Consider the following 15458-nt stretch of genomic DNA (forward strand, 5'->3'; position numbering starts at 1 on the left):
TAACATTTTAATAATTGTTAGGTCTAAACTCCCAGACCTCGCTGTCTCAGAAACCTGTCACTGCGAACAAAGCACAGACTCAAAGCTCTTTTGGTTTTGTTGGCAATGGAACAGCGTCCTGGAGAGCAGTGTTGCCACTCGCCCATCCAAGCAACAACTTCAAACCTGACTTCCCTCTTTTGCTCTATTTATTGACAGCGGTTATACACAGTTTGGGTAACCACATGACAGTTTTAAGGCACGCATGTGTAAGCTTGTCTGTGTGTGTATATGCGTGTGTGTGGGTGTGTGTTTCTGACACCATATATGGCATGGTTACTTATCAAAGTTTTCAGTTGCCCTGTACATGTCATGGTCCTGGGTCATTTTGACCCAGCGTTCTTAGTTAACTGTGTGCCCCACCATGTGTTTCCTCGTGAGTCAGTTCCCTTAGAATCTTCCAGTTTAGTTTTATTTAATTTTGTATCGCCTTTCCCTTCTGTCAGCAATAAAGCTGTAGTTTGAGTTCAGTCCTGTTTCCCGTGAGTTTCCATTTGGGTCCAATTCCTGCCTGCACACAGCCTGATCAAGACAGTACAGGATGCGACCTTTCAATGACATCTCAAGTCACCCTATTTAGGCATGACCTTTTAACACCTCAACGTGTACAAAAGCAAAAGTAAGCAGTCCTGCTAAACTTATAAGAACAGAAATGGTAAATGGCCTGTATTTGTATAGCACTTTACTAGTCCCTAAGGACCCCAAAGCGCTTTACACATTGAGTCATCCACCCATTCACACACACATTCACACACTGGTGATAGCAAGCTACATTGTAGCCACATCCACCCTGGGGCAGGAAGTTGCAGTTTCTTGTGTGCAATGGAAAATTGTCGACGAGGCTGCTTCCTACATCTCATGTCTGCACTTCTAAACCTGAAAATAAAGCTTCTCATCCTCTAGTTCTTTCTGCACACTGACAACCAGATTAGGACACACATTAGGAATTTTAACTGTTTCTCTCAAGGTGGAATACCAGCGTTTTGATATCTCTTTACTTGTATCTGCAAAAGAAGAAAACAAATGACATAATAACAAATGATTAAACAAATGATTTAATGTCTTTGCTCTGACTGTACTGCTCATAATTTAAAAATGAACTGAGGTGAAAAGGCCTACAACTACTAAAAAAAACTGCAGTACCTCAATCTTTTTATTTTGAGAAAGTTAGTGTGAAAGAAGAAAGTTGATTTTAATAATAATAACCAACAGTGGAAATCTAAGTTGCATTTTTATTAGAACCATTTAATCAGAACTGCAAATAATGTTGTTCATTAACCAACATGGACTAAAACCAACATGGGGTGGCTGTAGCTCAGGTGGCAGAGCAGGTCAGCCACTAATCAGAAGGTCGGTGGTTCGATCCCAGGCTGCCTCCTGGCTGCATGCCAAATATCCTTGGGCAAGATACTAACCCCGTGTTTGCCTACTGGTGGTGGTCAGAGGGCCCGGTGGCGCCAGTGTCCGGCAGCCTCGCCTCTGTCAGTGCGCCCCAGGGCAGCTGTGGCTACAATGTAGCTTGCCATCGCCTGTGTGTGAATGGGTGGATGACTGAATATAGAGTAAAGTGCTTTGGGGTCCTTAATGACTAGAAAAGCGCTATACAAATACAGGCCATTTACCATTTAAAAGTATTAATACAGACTTACATCTTATAATAAAGATATGAACTATAACTTGTTCTTTTTAAATCATTTTGTTAACGTTGAAGTTTAGTCTATATTTGGAATGTTGACATAACTTAATATACATGTTCCTATGCTGTGCTACTGATGTACAAACCACAACAGCAATATATATATTTAAAGACAAAACTAGATCACACCAACCTGTCAGTGCTTTAATGCAGGGCTCTTTTTAGATGCTCTGCACTCTGAACTTATTTTTATAACTGACTGGTTTAGTTTCATTTTCTTTTTAGGACTTCAATAATATCCATTTTCTCCTGCCCCTTGTTGCTGTTAAATTTGATAATCAGTCTAGTTTTATTTTACAATTATGTAAGAGCCTCTAAGAGCAGTGCCTGTAAACATTTTTGTGCAATCCTTAGAAAAATGAAGATAGTTTTGCTTCTTTTAGCATGACTGGTTTTACAAGTGGTCCGGTGATAGTCTGAGAAAACATATCTTTGAAGGGTTGAACAGACCTCAGTGTGTCAGCCAACAGTACCTTGACTTCTGGTAAATCCTCAGACCCATTATGAGACCTGGTCCATAATTTTGTTGTACATGTAAAATGCAATAAAGAGATATTCTATTCTATTCTACTCTATTCTATTCCATATCCCTGAGTTCTTCCTGGTACAGGTCTCATGTAGCCAGAGTGTGTAGGTAGTTTCTGGATGGTGAAAGCATCGATCTCAGGCCCTCACTTTCCCCACACCCTGAATCCATTTCACAGCTTCTGGGACATTTTGTTTTATGCATTTGATGCTGCCAAATTGTGCCACAGATTGTCCAAGGGATCCCTTGATCCAGGATAGGACCCCCCAGGATCTAGTGTCACATAGGGAGCCACATTAATGAGCCACATTATGACATAAATATGATCAACATGTGATTCAATTTAATTTCTTATTTTTGTTGTGATTTTGGTTTTCACTGGTTTCCTGTTATGTCATTTTGATCTATCAAGATCAAAGTGCCATTACAGTTAGGTTAATATATATTTGGACACAAGTTGTTGTTGTTGTTGTTCTTTTTACCTGTTAACCAAGAAATATTCCAATTATAGTTATATAACAGATGTGGACATAATGTGTAGACTCTCAGCTGTCATTTGAAGGTATCCACATTGAAATTGGATGAATGGTTTAGGGGTTTCAGCTTCTTAACATGTGACACCCTTTTTTCAAAGGGCCTATGTCTTTTTAAAGGGACGTTATATCATTATCAGTTAAGCAGATAAAAAGCCTGGAGTTCATTTGAGGTGTGGTGCTTGCATTTGGAAGATTTTGCTGTGAATAGAGAACATGCAGTCAAAGCACCATATGGGTGAAACAAACCATCCTTAATCTGAGAAATAGCTACAATAGTAAGAGTGGCGTTTCATAATACAGATGGACAATGAACAAAAACAAACAAACAAAAAAAAGCTAAAGCAACCTAGTGTCATGGTTCTAGGTCATTGTGACCCAGCATTTTGAGTCTCTTGTGTTTTGATATTTTATATTATGGTTTATGTTCTGAGTCCTTTGTTGTGCTGTTTTGATTATTGTAGTTTTCATTGTTACCCTAGGTTCGATTATGGCTTTACAGTTTTAGTTCTTAGGTTTTGTTATGTGGCTTCCCTCTGTTCCATGTTGTGTCTACTTTGTGCCTTTCTGTCCCACTGTTCAGGTCTCTATGTTCTGAGACTTAACAGTCTCTGTTAAGTTTACGTGTCTAGATTTCAGTCGGTGTGTTTCCTGTTTTACTTTAAAGGTCCGTGTCTCATGTCAGTGTTTCTAGCTTTGCTTCCCTTGTTTCGTCCTGCCTAATTATTCCCAGCTGTGCTCTCCTTCTGTGTCTCATTCTCCTCATTATCTGTCAATGTATTTAAGCCCGGTGTTTCTCTTTGTTAGTGTTGTGCTCTCCCTCATACTTGTGTAATAAGGGTGTCATTGCCAGGAAAGCATTTTCAACTAAGTATTAGAAATGAACATTTTATTTTCAGTTATTTAATTTGTCCAATTACTTTTGAGCCTCTGAAATGAAGAGAATGTGTCAAGAAATCCTTTAGTTCCTTTTATCAAATCTTTTTGTTCAACCCACTGAATTAAAGCTGAAAGTCTGCACTTCAACAGCATCTAAGCTACCTAAATCTTAAGATTTATCAAAAGTTTGTTAACTTGTAAGATGAAAAGACAGTTTTAACTTGTGAACACACATATAGACTTTGCATTTCTTTAATCAAACAGAAAAAAATGAGAAAAGGGGAAGCAAGGCTGTGTGGATGCAAAATCCTGCAGAAAAAAGTAAGTAAAAGTTCATTAAAGTCCCAAAAACAACCCTCCTAAGCAGATGAAAATTACAATTTCCTAGTTGATATACGTCTGACCATTTCCACCTCCACCTCTCAAAACGTGGACTTTTATTTCTCGGCCTCTAATATTCTCTTGGCTACTGAATGAAGGATGATACACCTAAGGAAACTGGGGCCCTGTAGAAACGAAAATATATCACTTTGGGCCCACCACTTTAATATTGCAAAATCAATATTTTGCTTTGATAAATAGATTAATTTTTATTTTTTGCAAGCTTGAAGAGATATGTGCATGCCATTTGTTACATATTTTTTTGAACATGTATTAGTACTTTACACCAACAACAAATATTTTTTACTTTTAAATGGCGTAAATATAAATGGCAAATATAACTTCTTTGAATATCAATTTTTAAATAAGGTATAGCCAACTAAAATATGCTACTGTAATAAGCCCTGCACAACACAACTTGTGACTTGGCCGGCCCAGCAACACAAAACAGTCCTGGGCTGGCTCAGGAAACAAAACACAGAATCAAAAAGTTCACAGAAATGTAAAGTCTAGTCTTTGACTTTTCAAGCCTACGAAAAGAAAACACAGGCTTAAAATTTGCCAGCTCATAAACAAAAAATGGATTTCCTCTCGTAACCCACAAGACTAGCTTAGCCTTAAATAGTTGTGGGCTCACACACACGCAGTCTTAAGTAAAACCAGTTCATGCTCATGAGGAACATAAGGGATTAGCTTTCTTGGAAAGCCCAGCGTCAGCAGAACAAGATCCAATGGGGATCCAGACTCTGGTTGAGTACCAGCATCAGCAGATGCAGGTGGAGATACAGACACCAACTGTTGGAACAACTCTATAGTGGCTGGAGCTGGATTCAGTGGCAGTGATTAGGAATCGCACAGGTGTAGCAGCAGCAGTGAAGAGTCAACCAGCTGCTGTGAGGGCATGGAAACTTCAAAATGTTGACACAACCTAACTGGGGCGGATCTAGAGAAATTTTCTTCTGAAAACAAATAAACAAATTTTTAGTCACTAGCTTTTAATTGTTACTGAGTTTTTGTGTTGGTCTGTGTGTGTGTTTGTTTCTACTTTTTACCTTTTTTTTTTTTTTTTACTATGTACAGCACTTTGGTGAAACTGTGTTGCTTTTAAATGTGCTTATAAATAAATTGATTGATTGATATAAATGTATTATTTTCTGTAGCCCACATAATTCAACATTTCAGTTACATAAACCACGTGAATTTTAATTTTATGTACTGTATAGCCTGTATAATTAATAAGTATGTAGCCCAATAACTATAAAATCCAGAATGCTAGACAACATGGCATGGGTCATATACAAACAAAAGCCTAACCTAACTTAGGTTTCACACTGTTTTTTTGTTAGAAAAAATAAAATTGTTACATGTTTAAATTTGCACAAAATGTCAGAAATCTGCACGATCATGAACAAAAATTTATACCAAATTTTTCATGATTTGTTGGGTTAACCCTCTTGGGTTCAAAATACCATTGGCAACCCTGTCATAAATGGTGTATTACCACATTTTGTAGGGAGAAAATTATTTCATTTTACATATCAATTATCTTCATACTATTTTTAAAAAAGCAAATTTTATTTACCTGAGAGAGAAAGTAGCAGTCCTGAGATTTCTTCAGTCCATCCTGATATGAGATACGATTTCTCTTCCTCTCCCTTAGCTTCCCTGCTTAGCCTCTTATGTCCTTGTCTAGTCTCGTGTTTTTCTGTATTACTTTTCCCTGGAACATTCTCTCACAATGCGATCTCTAAAACTTAAAAGAGGAATTCTGGATTTGATCAACTGGTCCCTTAATGCAATTGACACCCTTTTCTCAACGAGAAGTCTGGGCTCGGGTGAGCCTGAGTGTCCTGGAGGTACTTTCCCTGCCGGATACACGATCGACGGGTGGTAGACATGGAGGATCGTGTGCCTGGCGGGACTGTCGATTGAAGATGCTGAAGATATCTACCTATTCGGAACCATGATAACAGGGTTCTTGCTGATCGGAGCTGGCTTGCCCCTGGCTTATCGAAGAATTAAGAGAGCGGAATCGGCTGTTCAAACCCCCACAAGGCTGCCCGCTGGGATTGGAACGATGGGACGAGGCGTGAGTTCTCAAGATGGGCTCATTGAGTGCAGCACGGATAAGACCTTGGAGAAGCTTGCGACTGCTGTGAACACTCACAATAAGACCTCTGAGTGCAAATTGGATTACATCATGGAGAAGCTCACAGCTCTCCAACGGGAGATTGAGAGACCAGTGTCGGACTGTTAGAACGGCTTTGAAATTCTTATGAGTTGTTCGCACTAAAGTAAAAACCACCATCACTTTATGCGGATACCCCTTTGGCGCCAGCTGTGGTCTCAAGGCTGGAGCTGATCAAAAACACCCAGATAATCAGACTGTGCTTAGACTGTTTCTCCCCATTCTATGCCAGGCCACCTGGGTTGGCTGAACTCTGGACACACACACACACACATACACTGATACACACTCATCCCCGCTCCCTTTCCAAACGCCTTTGATGCTTGTCCCCTCCCGGGGAAGATGGCAGTTGACTGGACCAGCGCAGACATGCTGCAGGACCGGATGCGCTGTCTACACCGGCTCTCTCTCACCCTTTACCCGCCCCTGTTGCTTGTCTTCTGTTTCTGTGGTGTATTGATAGTCATATGCTTTTTGTGCTGAGGTGTTTGGTTTTGGACGAAACAAGGGAAGCAAAGCTAGAAACACTGACATGAGACATGGACCTTTAAAGTAAAACAGGAAACACACCGACTGAAATCTAGACACGTAAACTTAACAGAGACTGTTAAGTCTCAGAACATAGAGACCTGAACAGTGGGACAGAAAGGCACAGAGTAGACACAACATGGAACAGAGGGAAGCCACATAACAAAACCTAAGAACTAAAACTGTAAAGCCATAATTGAACCTAGGGGTAACAATGAAAACTACAATAATCAAAACAGCACAACAAAGGACTCAGAACATAAACCATAATATAAAATATCAAAACACAAGAGACTCAAAATGCTGGGTCACAATGACCTAGAACCATGACACTAGGTTGCTTTAGCTTTTTTTTGTTTGTTTGTTTTTGTTCATTGTCCATCTGTATTATGAAACGCCACTCTTACTATTGTAGCTATTTCTCAGATTAAGGATGGTTTGTTTCACCCATATGGTGCTTTGACCGCATGTTCTCTATTCACAGCAAAATCTTCCAAATGCAAGCACCACACCTCAAATGAACTCCAGGCTTTTTATCTGCTTAACTGATAATAATATAATATATATAATATAATAATATAACGTCCCTTTGAAAAAAGGGTGTCACATGTTAAGAAGCTGAAACCCCTAAACCATTCATCCAATTTCAATGTGGATACCTTCAAATGACAGCTGAGAGTCTACACATTATGTCCACATCTGTTATATAACTATAATTGGAATATTTTTTGGTTAACAGGTAAAAAGAACAACAACAACTTGTGTCCAAATATATATTAACCTAACTGTAATGGCACTTCGATCTTGATGAAAAGCTGAAAAGTGTGTTTTCTTGTTTTAACTAATTATGATCGAAAGTAACAGTCCCAGTGAAACAGTGTTGATGTGTTCATAATTTTAAAATTGAGAATTTATCTTGTAAGTCTTGGCACACAGGTGTGGGGAAAATACAGAAGAGTGCAGTGGAGCGATGTACCAGATGAATCCCTGGCCAACGGTATTGTACTTAAATCAGACTACTGAACCAGCCACATCAGCCTATCTGTTTAAAGTAGACTAAAAATGAACTGCAGGTTCCTGAGAATTGGACTGTGAGCACAGAAACACATGTTCATACATACAGCTGTAGCAAGCTTACAGTAATTTTAAATAGTCTGCAGAGAAATGTGTGATTTACACACCGGGAGGAGATGCACCACAAGGCTGGATAGCTTGGTTGATCTCTGGATTGTGGTGGCATATTCTTTTGAAAATGATTATTCCTGTTGTGTTGACTGTAAACATTGATTCGCTCACTTGTAGGATGCAGTTTATTGTGTGTGAGATCAATGAGAAGTAAGATAATTGCAAGCATGTTTAGTACATTTATCAAGAGTGAACTTTTTCAGCAATAGGAGGTGAATGACATGACAGAAGCTTTGTGCATGGGTGGACATTTTAAGTACAAAAACAGCAAAAAGGAGGGATTGTTAGAATGAATTGTTAAAAATTGCCCTTTTTCTAATTTTAATATGAATATTGCATGTTATAGTATTCATATATATCCACATAGTATTCAGTGCCTTTTAATCATAATATATAGTGTGGCAAAAATATTTGATCGTTTTGTTAATATTTTAACGTGTGACATTTATTCAGAGGTAATGTTTGAAGTATTTCTTTTACCCAGAAATCTTTTAGTCACCTTTAGTAACTAAATGTATACCAAATATTATTACTATTACTTATTGCACTTGAATCTCTCAGTACACAGTACAAATTCACACGCTGTGCTGTCACACATTTTCTGAGACAGGATGTGTTTCTATGTTCTGTCTCTGAGAACATGATACAGTGACCACAGATTGAACCTCACATAAACTTAGGTCACGGTAGGTTTAACCTTCATCTGTAGGTTTCAGTTTTCAAACAACTTGTCTGTGGTGTTGTCGCTGTGTCTGACCACATTAGCACATTATGAACTTTTAAGAAGAACATGCCGCTAAACATCCTGTTCTCATTGGGGAGGGGACCAGAGAAAACTACAGAGTCTGACATTGTTTTGGCAAAGTTACACACCGATTCAATATTGATTGTAGTGACCTCTGATTGGCGTAATCAGGTGTCATTACTGCCGACGTGAATTATGATTTTACTGATTTTACGTTTACCCTTAGCCAGCAGTTTTAAATTTCCTTCAATGTCGCCTGCTCTGGCCCCTGGAAGACAATAGACTATGGTTGCCGGTGTCTCTAGCTTCACATGTCAGCTAGCGGGGACTTCGCTACCTTTGCCTGCTCCAGCTACAGGGGCCTGGCTAGCTATGGGTGTCTCAACGGTGTCTCAAGGGTGCAAAGCCAATTCAGCCTCCAGAGCTGCAAATAGGCTACATTTATTACAAGTATCATTACTGCTAAAGGAGGGTGAGGAGTGATTAAACATCTGACACAATGAGCAGGAAAGTGCAGGAGGGACAGCTGAAGACAAACAGTTTTTATTGTTAATACAGCCCTGATCAAAAGTTTAAGACCACTTAGAAAATGGCAAAAAAATAAAAAAATCATATTTTGCATGGTTGAATCTTAACAAGATTCCAAGTAGATGCAATGCAATTTGTTGAAAACAACTCAGCACCATTACAACAGCACCATTACACCTCCTCCTCCATGCTTCACGGTGGGAACTTTGCATGTAGAGACCATCTGTTCACTTTTTCTGCGTTGCACAAAGACACTGCAAGTGTCTTTGTAAAGATCTGAAATTTGCACTCATCAGACCAAAGCATAGATTTCCTTGTGTTTCTTGGCCCAAACAAATCTCTTCTGCTTGCTGCTTTTCCTTAGTCGTGGTTTCTTAGCATCTATTTCACCATAAAGGTCTGATTTGCACAGACTCTCTAAAAAGTTGAGCAGTAGAAATATGTCTGCTACCGGAACTCTGTGCAGCATTTGTCTGGGCTCTAATCTGACATGCTATTAACATGCAATTTCTGAGGCTGGTGACTGAGATGAATTTATCCTCAGCAGTAAAGTTGAATCTTGTCAAATAGGGATGTCAGCTGTGCACCAACCTGACTTCTGACAAACATAGGTGATGGTCCCAACCACATTAAGAAGGCAAGAAAATCCACAAATGAACCCTGACAAGAAAATAAGTGTCAGAGAGAAGGTGGCCAATGATAAAGATAAGTAATCTTCTGTGATACACTACTACAATTCAGACTGGTATATCCTGCCTGTCATTCTGTGACCGCTGGGATGGACTCCAGCTCATCAGTCACACTAGATAAGTGAAGGAAAATAGATGGATGGATGAAATATATCTTATATGTAATAAAATGTATTTTGTATTTATGTCGTTAAAAATTACAAGTGATGGAATTTAGCTCAGTTGACTCAAATGCTTCAGTATACCTCTACTACACTATCTTACAGACAAATACTGATGTACTGCCACAACTATATTTTTCTAAAATCTTTATTTACTTAGATTTAAATACAAAATGCCATACTGTTACAAAAGAAAGAACAAACAAACAATCCAACGAAAATTATCATTTTGTATGATTCTGATGAAATCAAGGATACACTGTAGTATTAAACATCCCTTTATGGGATGAGAAAGTCCTGCCATTACATAAGGGTCTTAAGTTAGATGTATAAGGTACTCAGAACAGGAAACAGACAGATTTTTTTTAGAAATGGGTCTGACAGGAAACAGATGGCATAAACAAATAAGACCCTTATAAAATATAGAATGATACAGAATAGAATAGAATAGAATAGAATTCAACTTTATTGTCATTGCACATGCACAGGTACAAGGCAACGAAAATGCAGATTAAGCTACTGAAAAATTAAAAATTAAAAAATCACGTAATCATTTGCACAAGTAAAATCCAACAACACATAAAAGTAAACACCATATATCTCACATAGGTGAAAACAAAAAAAAACAGTGACACTGGTTATTTAGCTTAACATTTGACTTATGTAATGTATAACTTTTTAATGCCCTTGATACTTTCATTTTACAGTTTGTACAGTTACATTGCAGGGAGATTCACAAGGAGCAACTCAGGCAAGCACGGAGATTTGATAGGAGGTGTCTGTGTTTACCAACATCCAGGAGCACCACGGATTCCTCAGTTAGATAAATAAACTTTTTTTTTTAAATGTTCTTTCCATTTCTGTGTTTTCTAAATAATCCTCAATGTAATTCCCAGTTTCACTGGTATATGTTGTGTGGTAAATACACAAAACAAATATTTAGCAACTGTTTAAAAATCTTTCACCAGTCATGCAAGAAGATTCAACAGCCTATTTTCTTACTGTTCTCCTCTCCATTTCTAAGCGTTGCTTTCAGGTGCCCTTTTTTGTCCTGGTTTGTTCCCAGGTTCTTGAATTAACTTAAACTTGGCAAAGGAATTCAACCACAACAGTTTTTTTTTAAAAAAGCACAAACTTTGAAAAGTATCGAAAGTTTGTTAACTTGTAGGATGAAAAGACTGGTGAACACACATACAAACTTTGCATTTTTTTAATCAAACAGAAAAAATAAGAAAAGAAAAAGCAGGGCGGACAGATGCAGATCCTGCAAAAAAGTAAGTAAAAGTTAATCAAAGTCCACAACACACCCCGGACAGGAACTGGGGACCTGCGGGGGAAAAAAAAAAAATTACTTTGGGCGCCACCACCTTAATACTGCAGACACTGCCAGCCCTAAAAATATAAAACTGTGCATACATTAATTCATATTTAGATAAATAGATTTATAATAATAAATAATAATAATGGATTGCATTTATATAGCGCTTTTCGGGACCCCCTGTTTATCTTTTTGCAAGCTTGATGAGATATGTGCATGCCATTTGTTACATTTATTTATTTTTAACATTGATTAGTACTGTACACCAACTACAAATATTTTTGACTTTAAAATGGTGTAAAATACAAGTTTAAACTCTTTTATTTATAATGTAAAGTACTGGCACATATACTTCTTTGAATGTCAATTTTTAAACAAGGTATAGCCAACAAAAATATGTCCCTGTAATAAGACTTAGTGAAATTCAGGTTTCAATATGATTTAGTTTACTGAAGTGTGCAAAATATTGTCCAAAAATGCTCTGCTCATGTGGGTTATAATTATAATGTATTATTATGTATTAAAAAATAAATAGTCTGTAGAATAAAAATTTAGTTTCCAAGGGGCTTTCTGCCAATTAGACACATTGTTTGACATAAAAGAACTCACCTTTGCTTCTTCACATATCAGTGGTGTTGGTGTCAGTGGTGTTGGTACGGAGAAGAGTGAGCGTGACAGCTGAGCCTGAACCACAGGGTTGAGCTGTTTGGCCTGGCAGCAGGCCGACAGATGCAGAAAAAAGTATTTAAGTAGACATATGTACAGAAGTTCTGTCTGCACTGACTACATGTTGGCTAAAATAAGACAAAACATTACTATGTGATAGAAATGAAGTAAGAAAACTAACACTAGTTTAATCTTTCATGGGGACTTTCTTAGTTTGAATTCGGATTAACAGAGCTATTCTACTGTATCTCTCTCCTGCAGAGGTACAGTTCTAGAGCTCAGCATCAGGGAGGAGGGCTTACACCTGGGAGGTGGGGGGACAGGGTCAGAGGCTGACTAGATTTTATTCTTTGTTGACAGAAAACAAAACTAACGCAGGGAAACAAATATGCTCATAAGTACTATGTGAAGCAAACATTACTTTATGGTGATAATGGATACATTTTCATAATAATAATAATAATAATAATAATAATAATAATAATAATAATAATAACTGAAGTTTAGTCATGGCCCAGAATCATCATTACCTTTCTTCCCTTCTCCTCTGCTAGCACAGTTGCGCATAACAAGGTATAAAGCACAATCACTTAATTCTCATTATCACTTGTAGTAATATAAACTCAGAATACAGACAACAAGGTCAGGTTAACATGCATTGTAATTACATGTTTCTTTTCATGCTAGATTTATACAACTAATACTGTGTCTTAACATTCCAATAATATTTTTGTGCAAAAAATATTTGACATGTAAAGAGTTAATGGAAAGACAAAAACAAGTTGTGGATTGTAATTTATTAATCATTTTTATAATCTGTACTGAATGCAGGTTAAAGTGAACAGATACCTGCGGCAGCTTGTTGACTCGCACTTTTTGCAGGACTGGATTGCTCTTTCAGGATGTATTTTATGATCAGTAAGATCAAGACCACGATAAAGGCAATTCCAGCCCACTAAAATGAAGAACAGAGAAAGGAAACAAAACATTAAAATCAAACATGTCATAAATGCTGTTCATAAACCACATTTTGTAGAAAGCAAATGACCTCATCTCACATATCAATTCTCACTCTAAAATTTTAAAAAACAGATTTTTACGTACCTGAGAGTAAACGTACCAGTCCTGAGATTTCTTCAGTCTGTCCTGATATAAGGTACCATTTTCTGGTTCACACCATTTCAGTGGGGCAGCTGTGTCAACAGCTACATACTTGCCTGACCAATCAGTCATTGCACAAGTAATGTAGCTGCCATTAAAGAGCAGCAGGATTGTCCACAAAAATGCAGGGATAGATCGGCGTAAGATTGTCTCTTTATCGTCTGTGTCACATGAGAACTTCTGTCCTTGCAATAAAGCCATCAGCACATAGGCCAAACCTCCAGGAATGATGAAGAATGTAGCAACAAAACCACCATTCAAGTATGGCCCTTGACAGGGGCACTCAAATTCCAGCTCCACTAACTTTTCGACGGCCATCATAACAAGTGCAAACAAAACATTTGATGCAATTGTGCCATTTTGAAATATTGTTTTCAATATATTCAGCCACCCTGCAGGCATAGACAAAACCAAAGATTAAAGTCAGAGAGATAACAAGTTTATAATTCCAAAGATACTTTTTGTGATATATTAATAGTAATCATAAACAATTACTCCAACAATGGATTACAAATTGCCTTCAATATCAACCTGATAATGGAAGAAAAATGTGCACACCGTATAAACTACAAAAAACACTGAGAGAGAAGCTTTATTGATGGTCACATACACACACACACACACACACACACATACACATATATATATATTAGGGACGCAACAATATTCGTATCGATATTGAACCGTTCGATACAGTGCTTTCGTTTCGGTATGCATATGTATCGAACAATACAAATTTTTTTATTTATTTTATCAACTTTTCTTCTAACGATGCTGTCTATGTTAAGTGCTCAGTGGATCTGCATTCGACTACTCTGCCTAGGCTGCACTGTCGAGTGCAGATCCACTGAGCACAGCGCAAGCTAGCAAGACAGAAGCTAAGCTCGTTGCAACATGGCAACTGCCTCAACGCTACCCGAAGTTGAACCTCCACCACCCTCATTCAAATCTGGCGTTTGGAACTATCTTGGTTTTCATGTGAAGCATGACCCTGATGGTAAGTGTGTCATGGACAAAAGTAAAACAGTATGTCGGATGTGCCACTAAAATATATATTTATAATTTTAATAACTGACAAATTAAAAAGGCATGAAAAATTTTTTTGTATCGAAAAAATATCGAACCGTGACACCAAAGTACCGAACCGAACCGTGAATTTTGTGTATCGTTGCACCCCTAAAATGTACATATATACACATATATATGTGTGTGTGTGTGTGTGTTTCCACCTTCCATTGTATACTCATTCTACTGCATTAACTCAAACATTTTCTGTGTCACCAATACTAATTAAAGATGTCTTTCTTTTAGTTGAGACCATAAATTTTTCTATGTCAACAGTAAGGAGTACGGAGTAGATTGTTTGTAAAGTAGGCAAGGAGGAAAAGGAAAAAGCTTTCAGAAAAATAAATAATCAAGTGAACTACTGAAAATTCTGCTTAAGTACAGTAACAAAGTATTTTTACTTTGTTACTTCCTACTTCTGTACTTTTAGTCCATGTCAGTCCATGAGCAGCAAACAGACAAAGAGCTTTGTAAAAAATCTCAGATGAGGTAAATATATTACAAATACTTCTTTTTCACCAATTTTGTATAGTACTAATTCTGATTTAAATATTAATTTCTGAATGAAATTATATGCCTTACAGTTTTCTGATGCTTTTTAATTCTTTGACATTACAACCAGCATTATATTTAAATTCTTAAATATTTATAAAGATTAAGTTGCACCAACCTGGTAATGGTTGATCCATCTCAGACATATTCTACTACTTGTTAGATGCTCTATCCACTGAACACTGACACAGTATACAAAAAACTGAAACTGAGTTTCAGTTTTTCATCTCAGTCATAATAAGACACGCCTCTCTTCTTCTTCTGTTTATAGTTTCTTTTTCTTTTTAGTTTACTGTTATGTAACACAGTTAGGGGAATTGTTGAAAAGATTATATCAATGGGCCAATAGGTTTGACTATAGGAGCACAGTGGTGTGTTTAAATGAGACACAGAGACAGGAATGTAACTCAAAAGAACCAGCCGACTTTAGTGAAATAACCCATAGGTTTGACAAGCACAGGTTAAAGGCACTTTACAATTGTGGAAAAGAAAACTTACAAAAAATGAAACAAAAGTAAGACACATAAAACTACTACTTTCGCGGCCTCGCGGTTTCACTGATTTTTTTTATGCAATTTTGAGTGCTTTTTATTTTTTATTTTTTTACAGCGCATTGTG

At 37.4% G+C, this 15458-nt stretch overlaps 1 protein-coding gene across 2 annotated transcripts; it reads right to left on the minus strand.

Moving 5' to 3' along the window:
- Window positions 1–1724: 1724 nt before the first annotated feature.
- LOC120714438 lies at window positions 1725–15022 on the minus strand. 2 transcript variants are annotated; one of them, XM_040000652.1, is made up of 5 exons: window positions 14959–15022; window positions 13167–13615; window positions 12912–13017; window positions 12006–12107; window positions 1725–4179 (listed from the first exon to the last, which is right to left on the minus strand). In XM_040000652.1, the coding sequence occupies exons 1-4, from the start codon at window positions 14984–14986 to the stop codon at window positions 12016–12018; spliced, it is 675 nt and encodes a 224-aa protein (XP_039856586.1). In that variant the 5' UTR covers window positions 14987–15022; the 3' UTR covers window positions 1725–4179; window positions 12006–12015. The 2 variants fall into 2 exon arrangements, with proteins under 2 accessions (XP_039856586.1, XP_039856585.1); XM_040000651.1 differs by lacking the exon at window positions 1725–4179 and adding an exon at window positions 11128–11405.
- Between the last annotated feature and the right edge of the window lie 436 nt (window positions 15023–15458).

This window comes from Simochromis diagramma, unplaced genomic scaffold (assembly GCF_900408965.1).
Source record: "Simochromis diagramma unplaced genomic scaffold, fSimDia1.1 OVJJ01000596.1, whole genome shotgun sequence".
NCBI lineage: Eukaryota > Metazoa > Chordata > Actinopteri > Cichliformes > Cichlidae > Simochromis > Simochromis diagramma.

Excerpts from the sequence above, each read along its gene's own strand:
- LOC120714438 (XM_040000652.1), bottom strand. The coding sequence starts at position 14,986 with ATGTCTGAGATGGATCAACCATTACCAG. Across the intron at positions 13,616-14,958 it reads GATGGATCAACCATTACCAG|GGTGGCTGAATATATTGAAA; the intron begins GTTGGTGCAACT and ends CTATGCCTGCAG. Across the intron at positions 12,108-12,911 it reads GAGTCAACAAGCTGCCGCAG|GCCAAACAGCTCAACCCTGT; the intron begins GTATCTGTTCAC and ends GCCTGCTGCCAG.